The following is a 17,666-nucleotide window of genomic DNA, read 5'->3' on the forward strand; positions in this document are numbered from 1 at the left end:
GCCCCGACTATTTGCTCGTTCGTCCTTTGACCACGCTTCTGATCGCCGCCTGCCTCGACAACCTGCCTGCCTCTGACTACGACTACGCGCTGTGCTCTGCTGCTCAGCCACGCCTGCCAGACTGCAAGTCCAGCGTTCCACTTACCCTTTCCCCCTTTTTTCAATAAAGGATCATGCTGCACTTGGTCGCCCTGTCATCTTCCGTGACATCTAAATTGAAACCTTAAGACTATTTGAAAGTCTAACTGTAATTTGAAACCCTACATTGAAACACTAACCCCAGTTTGACACCGTAAGCCTTAGTTGAAACCTAACTTTGAAATATCGTAGGTGGCCTGGTTGGGGGCGCGAATCACCAATGGACGCACAATTGGGGTTGCAAGGCAGTCTACAATTGCCCATGTCTCAAGTAAATCTGAAGTCATTCAACCCCTGAGTTGAACCCCCCCAGGAGTTGCATATAATCCATTTTATGAACTTTTAAATATATAATTGTTGGTGCTTATTACATAACCCATCTTTATTTTGATTTTTGATTTTATCACACTTCATAATCAGCAAATGAATTTCATCTAAAAATAATCTACATTCTCCCTGTCACTGCTGCTACATGAACATCTTGGAGTTGAATTTATGGGTATGGACCATTCCTTCTTTAATTCATTTGAAAATGTAAGTCTTAGTCAGTTTAGCTTGTCAAATGAAGGGGTCGTACATCCAGAATTGGTAGCACAAATACGATTCTTTAGACACTAAACCAGTGATTCTTAACCTTAGTTGTACTAAGTTCATTTTATCTTCACTTTAAAATTAGTAAATTAGTTGACTGGTTCTTTTATCACAGACAAATTATTTAGGTTGTTTTATTTACCTGACATGTTTCGGCGTGTACTTTCGCCTTCATCAGAGTGTCACTGGTGTAGGTGTGACATGTCTTTATCAGCTGATGAAGGCGTGGCTCACCTGTCATGGATCTTAACCTTGTTGGGGGTACCGAACCCCACCAGTTTCATATGCGTATTCACCGAACCCCTCGTTAGTGATTTTTATTTTTTTAAATTCAAGATGTAGATGTTTTTTACTGGTGCACAAAATGAGGCGTGCATGAACATCACCTTGTTCAAAGAACAAAACCAGCACAATGCCTAATCTCACAACAAATTACATACTGGCAAATCAGGATTTACACAGTAAATCGGGTTTGTTTGGACCTCCTCAATGGAGGCTCTGTAGACCCCCTGAGACAGAGTCACCGAACCACCAGGTGTCGATCGAACCCAGGTTAAAAACCACTGCACTAAACCAATTAAAACAAAAGAACAATTACCGTTTTTTTCCGTGTATAGTGCGCAAAATTTAACGAATTTATTGTCCTAAAATCTGGAGTGCGCATTATACATGGGTACAAAAGATTTTTAATTTTTTTTTTTTTTTTTTTTTTAGAAAACAAAACCAACAGGACTGACCGACAAAGTCGTGGAACAAAAAGACAGGGTGACATTACCAAAGACAGGAACAGAAAGCAAACAGACATCATGACAGTAACACATGCAATGATCCGACGGTGAGCGAGGGGCAGACAGGACTTAAATACAAAACACGTTACATCGATTGAGGTGACACAGGAAGAGAGGGGCGACGCGAACAGAAACTATGGCAACCTAGACACATAGCAAAACTGGGGACGAGACGTGATAAATGTCCCTCAAAATGAAACTTGAAATCACCAAGTTTTGGTTTCCAAGGGTGTTTTTATTCCTCTTCAACGTCTCTCCCATACAGAGCCGCCTTTTTCACGTCCGCACGCCTCTTTCCCGTGCGCGCACGGAGCGCGGTGGTGCGTTTATGGGCAGTCGGAGAAATCAACGCCAACAAAAAAAATTACATCCAGCCTAGTTAAGACCATACCAAAGACTATAAAAATGGGACCCATTGCCTCCCTGCGTGTGTGACGATCATTGGGACTTAAAAAAAAAAAAAAATCATAAAAAAGAATTCTTAAAAATTGGGTGCGTATTATACATGGGTACAGGCTTTTTTCCAGCATCAGCATGCCATTTTTAGGGTGCGTATTATACATGGGGGCGCACTATACACGGAAAAAAACGGTACTAATTTGAATAATTTCCTTTACAAAACATACATATGAAATAGCAGTTGTTTGAACACCAAATACATTCATTTTGAAAATGTAAGTCAGGCAAACATTGTCTGATTTCTCCATGAAAGGGTAATGGGGTTTTAAATATCTGATACGGTATGTTTACATCCCTTCAACTACTTCTTTAAACATATCGTGTTGTCGTGTTTTCTTCAATGTGATTCAATCTCGATACACAACTGTCTTGCTCCTTTTTTTTTTTCAATCTCATTTCCATTTCCACTATTTCCATCTTCTTTACTGTATATCCCCATTCCCTCGTGCTGCAGTTCTTGTTTTGCTTCTCTTCTACAAACCTTTATGTCCGACTGATGTTTGTACACAAGTGTGTTTGGATGTGCGTTTGTGTGTGTACGTGTGTGTGTGTGTGCGTGTGTGTAGACGATATCGTATTGACTTTATATGTACCGTATTGGCCCGAATATAAGACGACCCTAATTATACTACGACCCCCTCTTTTTCAAGACTCAAGTTTGAAAAAAGACCTTTTGAACACCAAATTTAATTTTTATACCGAAAATAATTACAGTACATCTGACACAAATGATTATAACAACATATTCAAGAGAAAAAGCATGTTATTTTGCCTCATTCAAATCATGCAAAAACTGTCTATCACATCTTAATATCTGAACTATTAAATTTGTAAACTTAAGTGCAATCACATTTGTAAATGAATGGCTTCTGGTTTTTGAAATGTACCGTGAATTCCGGACTATTAGCCGCACCGGATTATAAACCGCACCAGCTAAAATTGGGGGATATTTTAGTTTTTTTCTTATATAAACCGCACCGGACTATAAGGCGCACGTGCACACGCGTTTTTTACAAAGAAAGACCGTTCACAGAAAGCCTTTTTAAAGTTCTAATAACATACTTTAACATGTCTTTCTAAACATTGCCTGTGACGCGGCAGTAGTACCGCAGCAACACGGAAGTGTGCACGCGAGTTATTAACAAAGAAAGACTGGACACAGAAAGCTTTTTTAAAGTTTTAATAACATACCTTAACATTTCTTTCCAACGCGAGTTATTGACAAAGAAAGACTGGACACAGAAAGCTTTTTTAAAGTTTTAATAACATACCATTTCTTTCCAAACACTGCCCGTGCCGCGGCAGTAATACCGCAGCAACACGGAAGTAACACAAGACTAATAGGGCTGGAATAAATAAAAAAAACATACCCGGTAAAAGTCACTGAGACGCGGCGGTAACACAGCAGCAACACGGTAGTACAGCACCAACAGGGCCCATTAAAAAACATACCAGTACAAGTAAAAAAAGAGCTTTATCGTCTTCATCTTCCTCCAGTGCACTCAAACCATCGAAGCCTTCCTCCTCAGCGTCCAATTGGAATAGCGTTAGATATCCTTCGCCTCACACTTTCTCAGTCTCTCTTTCGTCGTCGCTTTTATGGATTTCTTTGAGTGTGATGAGGGTCTGTTCATGTTAATTTTATTCATGCATGAAGCGCTAAATTACATTAAACTAGCGAGCGACACGTATAGACGGACGAGACCACGAAATAAAGAAAAGGGTGACGCAACCGTCTTGACAAACTAGCACGTCTTCTTCGGCGCATTATCTCTTCTTCGTCTGTCTCGCTCTTGCTTCCTGCTAGAGCGCCCCGGAGGCCGTAAAAATCCATAAATACGCCGCGCCGCCATTTAAGCTCTATTTCCCTCTTTGACAGCCAAATCGATTGCTTTTAACTTAAAAGCTGCATCAAATGCATTTCTTCGTGTTTTCCATGAGGGTGTGTGCATGATGCGCGAAATGCTCAAAACACAAAGTAGCACGTCCTCTCCGGCGCATTATTTCTTCTTCGTCTGTCAGCGAGACAGACAAAGAAGAAATAAAAATAATAAGAAGAAGCAATCCTGCTAGAGCGCCCCCCGGAGGCCGTAAAAATCCATAAATACGCCACGCCGCCATTTAAACCTCGGGGTTCAAAGTAACCTTCTGAATAAAATGCATTAAAAGTTCACGTTCATTACAACTTGTTTTTGGTGAGCAAAATGTCAGAAGAATTTAATTTAAATGCTGATTGATTGGGTTTTAATTAGGGGTGTAACGATTCATCGATACACATCGATTAATCGATATAATGCTCTACGATTTATTGGCATTGATGCTAAACGTAAACATCGATTTATATCGCCGTATTTGACTTTGGACATTAGACGCAACTTCCTCTTTCCGGGAGCAGTGCGCAGCGTTGTTGTGTTGTGAGCAGAGCAGGCACGTGAAAGGGGAGTCGACAACTAGTACGCGGCTCCTGGGCTGGAAATTTGCTCCCCTTTAGGCTTCAAGTCATTCGTTTGGAAGCACTTTGGATTCCAAAGAAAAGATGGCTCAACGGACAAGACACGTGCACTTTGTAAATCCTGCCATGCGGTGATCAAATATTCAGGGACCACAAATCTTGCCGCACATTTAAAGAAAAAACATGACATCAAAGTTCAGTGTTAAAGTAAGCACTTTGTATACTACAATACTCTTGTAATTTCCTAAATAAAGAGTTTGCAGTACCTTGTTGATTTTACGTATGAATTGTTATAAATCAGGATATTGTTCTATATTTTTTATTTAAAAAAAAAAGATCGTAGAGCACTATATCGTGATATATCGTGAATGAATCGCAGCAGGCTTTAAGATATCGGCAAATATCGTATCGTAGTTCTTTGTATCGATATCGTATCGTGACAAAACCCGCGATTTACACCCCTAGTTTTAATACAATGCAGATGGTCCAAACAGCACCACTGCTTTGTGTAATCTCTGAGTCACATGGTAGAGTAAGAGAAAGGGTTTAGAGCCCTTTGCCGCAGGTCACCTAGCGTACATTTCTACTAAAGCTCATAATAGTCACAAGCAACACAGCCAGAATAAGCAGCAGCCATAGTAGTGTTTCAAAATAGTATTTTTGTTGTTGTTTTTTTCTTCAAGATACCGCAGTGTATAAAAGTGAATTTTATTTTATTTTTTGCCATTTTTCACATGTCCTGAGTGTTGTTAGTCACCTAAATGTTGAACAGAGGGTGTGTTTTACCGAAGTCAAATTCCTTGTTTGGCACGCTCAAACATGGCGAATAAAAAACTCTTGAATCTTGAATCTTCAAGTGATCAAGTCATCACAAAAATCCTTATATAAGCCGCACCTGACTTTAAGCCGCAGGGTTCAAAACTTTGGAAAAAAGTTGCGGCTTATAGTCCGGAATTTACGGTAAATAAACCAATCTACTGTGATAAAACAACACAATTGCAATAATTGCATTAACCATCAAAGTAAAGTCTAACTGTAACTCTGTAGTCTTGAAACAAATCTGAATAAGGAAAAACGCCTTGGCCTGGGGAGTTAAGTTCAGCATTCGTTTTGAAGATATCTGGCGCCATCTAGCGTTGTGAATAGGTATAATGTATATACCCCAAATGTAAGACAACCCCCACTTTTTCAGTCTTATTTCAATGCAAAAAACACCGTCTTATATTTGGACCAATACGTGTAATATGTGTGTATATATGTGTGACCTGAGTTTTAAAGAATGTACTGTCCTCTTTTTCAGAAGCTGAGGAGCTGTATCAGAAACGTATTTTAACAATAACAGGAATCTGCATTGCACTCCTAGTCGTTGGCATCATGTGTGTGGTTGCCTACTGCAAAACAAAGTACAGTATTCCACATTTTTATGGATGATTTTGTAGAACTAAAAAGTACAATGATGACCCAATTGTTACAATGATTTAATTATAGCAAAGGTGAGCATTATCAGTGAGCCTCCATCAATATACTATAAGGCCAGCTAGGATGGATATCCAAGTCGTCAGCGACAGCCAAACAGCGTTGAGAATGGACGGCTCGCGCAGGTGTTGCACACCTAACATGCAGCCAAATAAAAGAAGAAATTAAATTAAATTAAATTAAATTAAATTAAATTAAATTAAATTAAATTAAATTAAATTAATAGAATAGAATAGAATAGAATAGAATAGAATAGAATAGTGTTGTAAACCTTTCGGTCAATCAAATCACAAATACATACATTGTCCCATATTGTTTAGTATATTCCACAGATCACGAATCTGTGTGTGTGTCTGTCTGTCTGTGCGTGTTGTTTTCATTTGAGTCTTTTCTTTATTTCTTTATTTCTTTGAGCGTGTCCTGCAATGTGACATGAAAATTACGTTATAAACGCTGATTGGCTGTTGTCACTGGGCCTTTATAAGAGCCGGCCTGATATTCTGACAGAAACTCACTTACAGACTGATGATACCCACCACTAAAATTTGCAGATTTCCGAAGGGAAAAGATCTGCGCATGCGAGAATCAAGAATTGAAAGAAAAAAAGGCCACCGAATGATAAATGGTTTTATATGATAGTATATACTGTAGATGTATCTCTAATGGTATACCTTAAAACTAAAAGGCTTTAGACTTAAAATGCCACTTAGTGTACCAAGTGCCATAAATAAATGCTGTAATGGAATTTATACTCTTGAACGTTTGTGTGGAAAAAAGAAAAGAAAAAATCCCTACCTTAAATTATTGCAACCCCCTGTTCACTCTTCACAATTTCCCAACAGAAGAAGGATCAAGACGGACAGAAAAATGGACTAAAATTGTACATTTCTTGAACACAGATTTTTTGTCAATATCTTGAAAGTGAAGGAACAGACAGAAATACGAGAGCCAGAACATGGTATCACCCTGCCAACATAAAGAGTTTTCTAGTTTTTGTCACTGTTTCAATCGAGAACCACTTCCAATATTTCAATATTATAGTGGTATGTCATTTAAAAACTTAATCTTAACTATCAGGTCCTCCCATCAGAGGGTGCTCAGTGTACTGAGTATCAAACGACATAGATGAAGTAAAAACCATCAACTTTTTTGCTGATTGAAATAGTCCAACTTTCTACGTTGCCTTTCCACCTGTTTTGAATACCATTTGGTTGCCCAAAAAGAACCTTACTTAGAATGCACTGCGTGATCCTGAGATCTGCAAGTGGCTGATTGTATTAGTGTCTATTATAGTCTAAAAATCTATACAAGCATTTCTGGTACAAAACTTAAATGTGTGATAAAAGCAATTACTGGAAGAGCATTTCTTCTGTTATTAGTCACCCTGATATACTTTGGAAGAAAACACGAATTCTCCTTATTGGGGGGGGCAATAACCACAGTATGATGTGTTGTTCCAACCACATGCTGTACGTACACAGTAAAAACATAATAACGCTATTTAATGTAGGGGGAAAATGAATAGTTCAGCTCAGTGGGCTGCCCTGAGACTGGAAGGTTGTGGGTTCAAACCCCGGGTGGGTCATACCAAAAACTATAAAAACGGGACCCATTGCATCCCTGCTTGGCACTCAGCATTAAGGGTTGGAATTGGGGGGTTAGATCATCAAATGATTCCCGAGCGCGGCACTGCTGATGCTCCCCTCTCCCCCAGGGGATGGATCAAAATCACATGGGGATGGGTTAAATGCAGAGGACAAATTTCACCACACCCAGATGTGTGTGTGACGACGATCATTGGGACTTTTTAACTTATATAGTTTTAGCACATCGTCTCCGAGTAGCATCATAATGTAGTACTGTATGTTTCTTCTAAAACAGGAAGCAGAGGAAGAAGCTCCATGACCGTCTCAGGCAGAACCTGAGAACTAAGAGGAACAAGCTGGGAAAATCAGCCAGCCGACGGCAGGTTTCCAATTTGCCGCTACAGGATTTGCAGCAGACCAACGTATACTTTAACTCACAGACATGTAATATAATGCTTCAAATGTAATGAATGGTTGATACATACTAATCACTTTCTTTTTCAAAATGTTTTTATCGTAGTGTAATGGGGCAGCAATCCAACATGCAGCTGAGAAAGAGACAGAGACAACATTCTCCACAAGCAAATATGCTTTATCAACTCAACAAGCTACCACACTCACCAACACCTCCAGCCAAAGGTAAAGAGAGACTTGTTTGTACTGGTATCATGTGGAGGATTCCATGGTTGGTTCAGATGTTTTATATTGTAATGGTCAGGATTGCATTTCTAAAAGTAACAACTGATTCATATTTACTCCATTTCACTTTAGTAGCCGACTTAACAGCTAAATTAATCACACAATTTATCTAACAGGTAATATTGATGTATTCATTTTTCTTTTTCATACATTACACCACAGAGCCATTTTTTACGCATGCTGCCAAGGGAGTGATGTTAAGATGAGTTAGATCAAATGTGTTGGCTTTTTAGCTCTTTGAGGGTTTGAAACTGGATTAGACTGAGTTAATGCAGGCATTCTTTACAGAAAATGCAGCCAATGGTACTTTGTACAAGTGATGTGATCTTAATCCTTTGCCATAAAAAAATACTTTGGATGTTGCAGTGTGCCCATCGTGACTTTGTCACTAGACCGTGTCACTTTTGACTCTTGAGCAAGGACCCTTGTCGTTGAAGGCCTGGAATTATCACGGCAAATTTATACAACAGAAACTTTCGTGTGAGCTTGCAAGATTTTCTGGGGAACATGGTTTTGGTTTGGTCTTGGACTGATGGAAGAGTAACTGGCTTAAAAGGTGCTTTTTCAGTACCGGTATTGCACATTGATGAATTATTGTGGTTGGAGCAAAAGAAAAGGCATTGTAGCTGTTTTCATTGTGGCTCCAGCTAACCTTTTAATTCTGACTTTTAGCATGCTAAGCAGATAATGTTGTAAAAAAAAATGATAAAAATAAAACAAAAAAGATATCCAGGGGGTCCTCAGTTTACGACGTCGATCTGTTCGTACATGGCAATGTAAACCGAATTTCGGTTTAAGTCGGAACAGTAATAGAATGAAACAGTACAGTAATGAAAAAAGAGAAAACAATTCAAAGTCAAAGTCTGCTTTATTGTCAATTTCTTCACGTCAGGACATACAAAGAGATCGAAATTGCATTTCCTACTATCCCACGATGACAAGACATATTACACATTCAAGTAAATAATACAAAAAGTCAAAATAAGAAGGCATATACTAGGGGTCTCAAACTCCGGTCCGCGGGGGCGGCATTCCTACATGTTTTCCAAGTTTCCCTCGTTAAACACATCTGATTCAAATGATCAGTTCATCCTCACGTTCTGCAGGAGCCTGGTAATTGAATCAGGTGTGTTTAACGAGGGAAACTTGGAAAACATGTAGGAATGCGGCCCCCGAGTATTGGAGTTTGAGACCCCTGGCATATACAATGAATAAATAAGAGCAATGTGGTGGAAATGGTGCAATTGTGCATACAGCAGACGGTCAGTATAATAGCGCAAAAGTACAGGAGGAGGAGTGCAAGTGGAGTAGTGCAAGGCAGCCATCGTGGCCCAAAAGGCCAGGACGTCATGTAGCCGAGGGTAGAGGGGGGAGAGAGTGCAGGATCCTAACAGCCTGGACTATGAAGCTGTTGGTGAGTCTGGTAGTGCGGGAGCGCAGCCTTCTGTACCTCTTCCCAGAGGGCAGTAGATCAAACAAAGTGTGAGCGGGGTGACTCACATCACTCACAATCGTGGTCGCCTTGCGGGTGAGATGGGAGGTGTAAATGTCCCCAGGGAGGGGAGTGAAGCACCAATAATCCTTCCAGCTATGTTCACTATGCGCTGCAGGGCCTTCCTGTTGTAGTCAGTGCAGCTTCCACCCCACACAGCGATACAGCTGGAGAGGACGCTCTCAGTGGTGCCTCGGTAGAATGTGGTCATGATGGCTGGTGGAGCACTTGCTCGCCTGAGTTTCCACCGGAAGTACAGGCGGCGCTGAGCCTTCTTCGCCAATGATGCAGTGTTGGTGGTCCAGGAGAGGTCTTCACTGATGTGCACCCCCAAGAATATGGTGCTGCTCACTCTCTCCACCACAGCACCGTCGATGGCCAGTGGCAGGTGTTGGGTGTGACCCTTCCGGAAGTCAACAACAATCTCCTTGGTCTTGCTGACGTTCAGCAGGAGGTTGTTGTCCCTGCACCACGTGGTCAGAAGGTCGACCTCCAACCTGTATTGAGTCTCATCGCCCTTGGTGATGAGACTCACCAGAGTCGTGTCGTCAGCAAATTTCACTATGCAGTTGTTGCTGTAGGTTGCAGTGCAGTCATGCGTCAGCAGGGTGAAGAGCAGCGGACTGAGCAGCCTTGGGGGCCCCCTGTGCTCAGCGTGATGCTGGTTGAGATATTGTCGCCAACACGTACTACTTGAGGCCTCTGACAGAGGACCGTTTGGCTCGGCATGCAAACTGGAAGGGATCAAGGGTGGGGTGGGGAATGGATCTGATGTGTGTCATGACAAGTCGCTCAAAGCACTTCATGATGATGGGTGTCAGTGCCACGGGGCGGTAGTCATTGAAGAAGGGTGGGGCAGTTTTCTTCGGCACAGGTATGATGGTGGCAGCCTTGAAACATGATGGGACGATGGCTTGCTGCAGGGAAGTGTTAAAGATGCCTGTGAAGACACCCTTAAGCTCCTCAGTGCAGTCCTTCAGCGCTCGACCTGGGATGTTGATAGCAGCAAGTGTCCTCCTCATGCTATCGGCAGAGAGGCACAGGGGCTGCTCGTGTGGAGGGGGAGAGGTCTTCAGCGGACAAGGGCTGTTCTGAGCGTCAAAGCGAGCAAAGAAGCGTTTCAGATTAGGGGTGTAACGATTCATCGATACACATCGATGAATCGATACAATGCTCGACGATTTATTGGCATCGATGCTAAAGGTAAACATCGATTTATATCGCCGTGTTTGACCTCGGACATTAGACGCGACTTTATTTTGAAATCCAGTTCATTGTTGCTTGCTTCCTCTTTCCAGGAGCAGTGCGCGCGTGTTGTGTTGTGAGCAGAGCACGCACGCACGTGAAAGGGGAGTCGACAACTAGTACGCGGCTCTTGGGCTGGTGCTATGGCTAGTGTCCAAAAAGACGAGGAAATTTGCTCCCCTTTAGGCTTCAAGTCATTCGTTTGGAAGCACTTTGGATTCCAAAAAAAAGATGGCTCAACGGACAAGACACGTGCAGTTTGTAAATCCTGCCATGCGGTGATCAAATATTCAGGGACCACAAATCTCGCCGCACATTTAAAGAAAAAACACAACATCAAAGTTCAGTGTTAAAATAAGCACTTTGTATGCTACAATACTCTTGTAATTTCCTAAATAAAGAGTTTGCAGTACCTTGTTGATTTTTCGTATGAATTGTTATAAATCAGGATATTGTTTTATATTTTTTATTTTAAAAATATATCGATCGTAGAGCACTATATCGTGATATATCGTGAATGAATCGCAGCAGGCTTTAAGATATCGGGAAATATCGTATCGTAGTTCTTTGTATCGATATGATATCGTATCATGACAAAACCTGCGATTTACACCCCTAGTTCAGATCGTTGAGCAGAGGGATGTTGCTCTCACAGCTCTAGGACGCGGGCTTGTAGTCCGTGATGGTCTGAATGCCCTGCCATAGGCTTTGTGCATTCCTGCTGTCTTTGAAATGGGCAATAATCTTGCAAGTGAATGCCATTTTCGCTTCCTTGATGCCACGGGACAGGTTGGCCCTCGCTGTTCTCATGCCAGCTTCATCCCCAGCTCTGTAGGCTTCGTCTCTGGCCCTCAGCAGCCTGAGGACATCCCCTGTCAGCCATGGCTTCCAGTTAGCTCGAGTGAGGATGTATTTTGTGTGGGCACATCATCAATGCACTTTGTGATGTAAGAGGTTACAGAGTCTTTATACTCCTCTATGTCTGTCTGATTGTTGTAAGTGGCTGCCTGCTTAAACATTTCCCAGTCTGTTGTGTCAAAGCAGTCTGAAGAGCATCAGAGGCTCCCTCAGGCCACACTTTTACCTGCTTGCGAACCGGCCTGTATGCTTTCACTCTTTGTCTGTATGCAGGCATTAGCATAACAGCGATATGGCCAGAAAGTCCAATGTGGGGGAGCGGGGTGGCTTTGAAAGTTCCTTTATGCGTAGTGTAGACCATGTCCAGGAAGCTGTCTCCTCGTGTTGGAAAATCGACATGCTTGTGTAGCTTTGGAAAAACATTCTTCAGATCTGCATGATTAAAATCCCCAGCAAAGATGGTGAAACCGTCAGGGTGCGGCGTCTGTTGTTCACTGACAGCCTGGTACAGTTCACTAAGAGCCGTGATCCTGTCGCTTTCAACGTTGGAAGGCGGGATGTATACCGCGACTAGCAGAATCGCAGTAAATTCCCTTGGCAGGTAAAAAGGACGGCACTTTAAGATCACAAAATCTGCCAGTGGCAAGCAGTGTTTGCATACAACCACAGTGTCCCGGCACCATTCGTCACGGATGTAAACACAGATTCCTCCTCCTCGTGATTTTCCACCCTTTACAATGACCCGGTCTGCTCGATAGCATGCTAGCTGCCCCAGTTGTACAGCAGAGTCCGGAATGTTGACATTTAACCAAGTCTCAGTGAACACGAGCACAAAGCAGTTACTCACTGTCCGGTTCGTAGAGCTCAGCAGTCGTATGTAATCCATTTTTTGCCCAGTGATTGAACATTCGCCAGAAGAATGGAAGGTATGACCGGGCGAGTTGGGTCAGCCGCTAGCCTGGCCCAGACGCCTCTGTGCTTGCCCCTCTTCTGCCTCCTCGGACACCGCTTCCGACGCCTCCTATCCGAGGGAGGAGTAACAGGCGAGTCTGGTGTTATTTCAGGCCGGAGTAGTCCGAGTTCCTTTAATGTCTCTGTTTCGAAGTTCAGAACGTTGCAAAACTCGCTTTTGCCAATGTCTAGTAGAAACTGCCTGCTGTACTTGTAGCACAACGTAGTAAGACGAGACGAACACGTAAAACTGCCGACAAACACTTCTTAAATGAACAAAACACTGAGGGTTTTCTTTAAAAACATTCTAATAACAAAAAAGCCATCAATCATATAGAATAAGTTACATTATAGTTCCAAGAGACATAGCCATGAAACTCAACATGCTACTAGGGGTAAGTTTACACTACCAACAGCGAAAACAAATGCAATTAAACAAATGGTAACCAATAGAGCGATGAATCAATGGAACAAATTACCACATAGTATAACACAAGAAAATAATAAAATCATGTTTAAAAAAATAATTAAAGAGTATTTGTTAGCTATAGAAATATAATGAAGATACGTAAGTATCAGTGTATAACATCTTAGAACAGAAACAGTTCTTTGGAAGTTATAATTTTGCTTGCAAGTCTGTATTTGTTCTGGGCCAGATTGATCTAGAAATTATGATGGTAAAGTATATATACCGTATTTTTCGAACTTTTATATTTTTCGGACTAAAAGTCGCTCCGGAATATAGGTCGCATTAGCCATACAATGCACAATAACGTGAAAAAAAACATATACGTCGCTCCGGAGTATGAGTCGCATTTGGGGGGAAATTTATTCGACAAAATCCAACACCAAGAACAGACATGAACGAGCAACAACAGGCTAAACGATAGGTATGCTAACGCGATAAACACAAACAAAGAGCTGAGAACTGGCCTGACGTAACATTCAGAGTTATTCAAAAAACTATTACATAAATAACACGTTTATAAAACCATCTGTGTCACTCCAATTCATTAAATCCATCAATCGTCCTTTATGTCAACAATGGGTGCACGCCGCTGACGGCGCTTGCACTTCAAAATATTCCACAGATATAACGGTATATAAATTATATATCAAATAACTATTGTATAAGCAATAATATTATCAAACCATCTTTGTCACTCCAAATCATTAAATCCATCGATCAAATTCCTTGTCCTTTGTCAACAACGCCACGCGTGTGCCTAGCGTTAACAAAGTACAAGGAAAGACGTGGGTTTGGTAAATGGCTCTTTATTTGACAAAACAAGAGTTCAACAAGCCAACAACTACTGAACTGTAACGATAAAAACTTATACAAGTTGCTACACGAAATAAAATATATCAAATAACTATAACATAAATAGTTCACCGCCACACGGCCCCAAGCACCGGCGTTGACTTCCAGGCGTATGGCGGCGTGGACTTACATCCCCGGAGGTGGCACTTCCAGCCACGGAGGTCGAAGAGAGCTCTATAGAATAGGACCGGGCGTGCGTAAAAGCCATGTCTGAGCCCTATCCACCGTCCCCAGACAGCCACCCGGCTTGAGCACCGGCCCCCGACTTCCATCCACGGAGGTGAAAGAGAGCTCCGTAGAGTAGTACCGGGTGTGCGTAAAAGCCATGTCCGAGCCAAAATATATACGTATATAGTTTGGCCCTAGCGCAGCCACATTGCCATGACACAGCGGCATTGACAGCCATCTTGGCTTGCTTGCCATCTCTACTGTGCAAATACATAAATATACCGTTTTTTTCCGTGTATAGTGCGCAAAATTTAACTAATTTATTGTCCTAAAATCTGGGGTGCGCATTATACATGGGTACAAAAAAAAATTGTAATTTTTTTTTTTTTTTTTTTTTAAGTCCCAATGATCGTCACACACGCAGGGAGGCAATGGGTCCCATTTTTATAGTCTTTGGTATGGTCTTAACTAGGCTGGATGTAATTTTTTTTGTTGGCGTTGATTTCTCCGACTGCCCGTAAACGCACCACCGCGCACGGGAAAGAGGCGGCTCTGTATGGGAGAGACGTTGAAGAGGAATAAAAACACCCTTGGAAACCAAAACTTGCCCCTCGTCGTGACTCGGAGCCGCAACAAATGTTTCGGATTTGTGTAGGGTACATTGTGAGACAGCAAACGAGCAGGTGATCGAGCAAGCCTTGTCTGATACGAGAGCATTGCGGTCGCATGGAGCGTGTTTGAAGTGAACAGCAGAGAAGAAAGGAACAAGGCAAAGTGTTGTGAAATAAAATATTACCTGTAATACGGATTTAGGTAGAGAACTGAACTCTCGCTCTTTATATAGCTGACGTGTCTTGCGCATCCGTCTGCGCATCTGTAATGGCGGCCTCCGTATGATATCCGGTTTGCGTGTGTGCGAGAGTGAGAGAGAGCGAGAGAGAGCGAGAGAGAGAGAGTGCGAGAGAGAACGCTCAACCGTAGCGCGCCGCCGACCGAGCCGTCAGACAGAGCCGTCGCTGAAATTTAGAAGATATTTTTAAAGTCCTGATGTACTTTCTAAAATTTAAGTGGACCTCAGTGCGCACTGCGCAGGGAGCTTAATTTGGTGCGGTCGCGCAACCGCAGCGCGCCGGGCGCTCACTGTCGCATTGCTTAAAGAGCGCCTTTGTGTTTTAGGATGAACAGCAGAGACGAAAGGAACAAAGCAAAGTGTTGTGAAATAAAATATTACCTGTAATACGCATTTTGTTATTTGCTGATTGAAACTGCTAATTAAACTGTGAATTGAAACTAATAGGAAGAAAACAACTCTCGCTCTTTATATAGCTGACGTGTCTTGCGCATCCGTTCTGTGCATTTTATTTCACAACACTTTGCCTTGTTCCTTTCTTCTCTGCTGTTCACTTCAAACACGCTCCATGCGACCGCAATGCTCTCGTATCAGACAAGGCTTGCTCGATCACCTGCTCGTTTGCTGTCTCACAATGTACCCTACACAAATCCGAAACATTTGTTGCGGCTCCGAGTCACGACGAGGGGCAAGTTTTGGTTTCCAAGGGTGTTTTTATTCCTCTTCAACGTCTCTCCTATACAGAGCCGCCTCTTTCCCGTGCGCGGTGGTGCGTTTATGGGCAGTCGGAGAAATCAACGCCAACAAAAAAAATACATCCAGCCTAGTTAAGACCATACCAAAGACTATAAAAATGGGACCCATTGCCTCCCTACGTGTGTGACGATCATTGGGACTTAAAAAAAAAAAAAAAAAAATTTTTTTTAAAAAAATTCATAAAAATTGGGTGCGTATTATACATGGGTACAAGCTTTTTTCCAGCATCAGCATGCCATTTTTAGGGGTGCGTACTATACATGGGGGCGCACTATACACGGAAAAAAACGGTATATATATATATATATATTATATATGTATATATATATATGTATATCGGCTGGAAAGCTCAGTAGGATAGTCGCCGGACTATCAACCAGCGGGACCCGGGTTCGAGACCTGGTCGGGGCGGAGCCGTACCATCATCCAGTGTGGGTCTGTGGGCAAGACCCTTGACGATATCGCCTACCTCATAAACATGGTGAGAGATAAAGAATCATATGAGATGCCGGCTCAAACGTCGCCCGGCCAAACAAGGTCTACGTCAGGCGTTGGGGGACCAGAGTGCCTAGATGAGAAGTGGGCTACTGGAACAAGGCGGAAATGGGCGAGATGTGAGAACCTAACACTGTTGAAGTGCGACTACTCCAGTAAACCAAGTCAGAGGGGGTATATGAAGAGAATGTGGGAAGAATGGAAAGAGCGATATCCACACTCAACACTAACCACTAAACAACTAGTGACTCAGTGCTCCAATATCCAGAAATGGCAGTTGATATCACAACTTGAGATTGACGAGGTACAACACAGATGCCAAGACAAACGGGAACCCGAATCCCAGGTCAGAGGGGAGTCAACATCAACTGCCCAAGAAATTGGGTACACAGCCCCAAGAGGATATGCAAGCCTGAACAAGACAGCAACTGACCTGAAAGATAAGATCACGACTCGGATGAACAGCGGCCAACCCCGACGCCAACAACAAAGGCTAAGTGAAGCACCACCAGAAAGTCTGGTTGAAGATCTGAATGCAGCACTGAGCGCAATCCCTACAACCACCATCACTGAAACCAATGAGTTGATATACACTTTAGCAACAGTGATCCTGGAGATGCTTGGTTACAAGAGCAATATCAAGCATGAGATACAAGACCCACCATGGAAAAGAAGGTTGGAGGCTAAGATCAAGACAGTGCGGAGAGACGTGAGCCAACTATCAGAGATCCAGAAAGGTGCAATGAAGAAACCAGCACCCAAGAAGTACAGCCAGATGACCGTACCTGAAGCACAGGAGACTGCCAAACAGAGGCTCCTAGCCCTGTCCAGTCGCCTAAAGAGATACACAAGAGAAAGTGAAGCCAGGCGAATAAACAGGCTCTTCACAACCCAACCAGGAAAAGTGTACTCTCAATGGCAGGGTAACAACAGCGGAACAGACCCACCAAGGCTGGAGACTGAGCAATACTGGAAGGGCATATGGGAGAAGGACACATCACACAACAGTGAGGCACAATGGCTAGTCTCTCTAAGAGAAGACCACAGCAACCACCCTGAGCAGAACCCAGTTACCATCACTGTGGCAGACATCCAAGAGAGAGTCTCAGGTAGCAGAACAAATGAACCAGCTACTAAAGGTTGGAACTCACCCCGAATGGTTAACGCACAATCCTGATCCCACAAAGGGTACAGTCCCATCCAACTATCGGCCAATAACCTGTCTCCCTACAACATGGAAGATCATGTCAGGCATCATAGCGGCTAAGATAAGTGTACACATGGCTCAATACATGAGCACAACACAGAAAGGCATAGGCAGCAATACCAGAGGAGCCAAAC

At 42.7% G+C, this 17,666-nt stretch overlaps 1 protein-coding gene across 9 annotated transcripts in view; it reads left to right on the plus strand.

Moving 5' to 3' along the window:
• The window catches only part of nrg1 (neuregulin 1), a 60,562-nt gene that overhangs the window by 29,737 nt on the left and 13,159 nt on the right, over positions 1-17,666 (plus strand). For 6 of the 9 annotated variants that reach the window (XM_061293797.1, XM_061293796.1, XM_061293794.1 and 3 more), the window contains 3 exons: positions 5,729-5,831; positions 7,786-7,912; positions 8,011-8,129. In XM_061293797.1, coding sequence (XP_061149781.1) covers positions 5,729-5,831; positions 7,786-7,912; positions 8,011-8,129 — 349 coding nt within the window. Of the gene's footprint in view, positions 1-5,728; positions 5,832-7,785; positions 7,913-8,010; positions 8,130-10,979; positions 11,228-17,666 lie in introns of those variants that run through there. The other 3 variants (XM_061293795.1, XM_061293793.1, XM_061293798.1) reach the window with 2 other exon arrangements.

The sequence above is a fragment of the Syngnathus typhle genome, linkage group LG12, assembly GCF_033458585.1.
Source record: "Syngnathus typhle isolate RoL2023-S1 ecotype Sweden linkage group LG12, RoL_Styp_1.0, whole genome shotgun sequence".
In the NCBI taxonomy this organism is placed as follows: Eukaryota; Metazoa; Chordata; class Actinopteri; order Syngnathiformes; family Syngnathidae; genus Syngnathus; species Syngnathus typhle.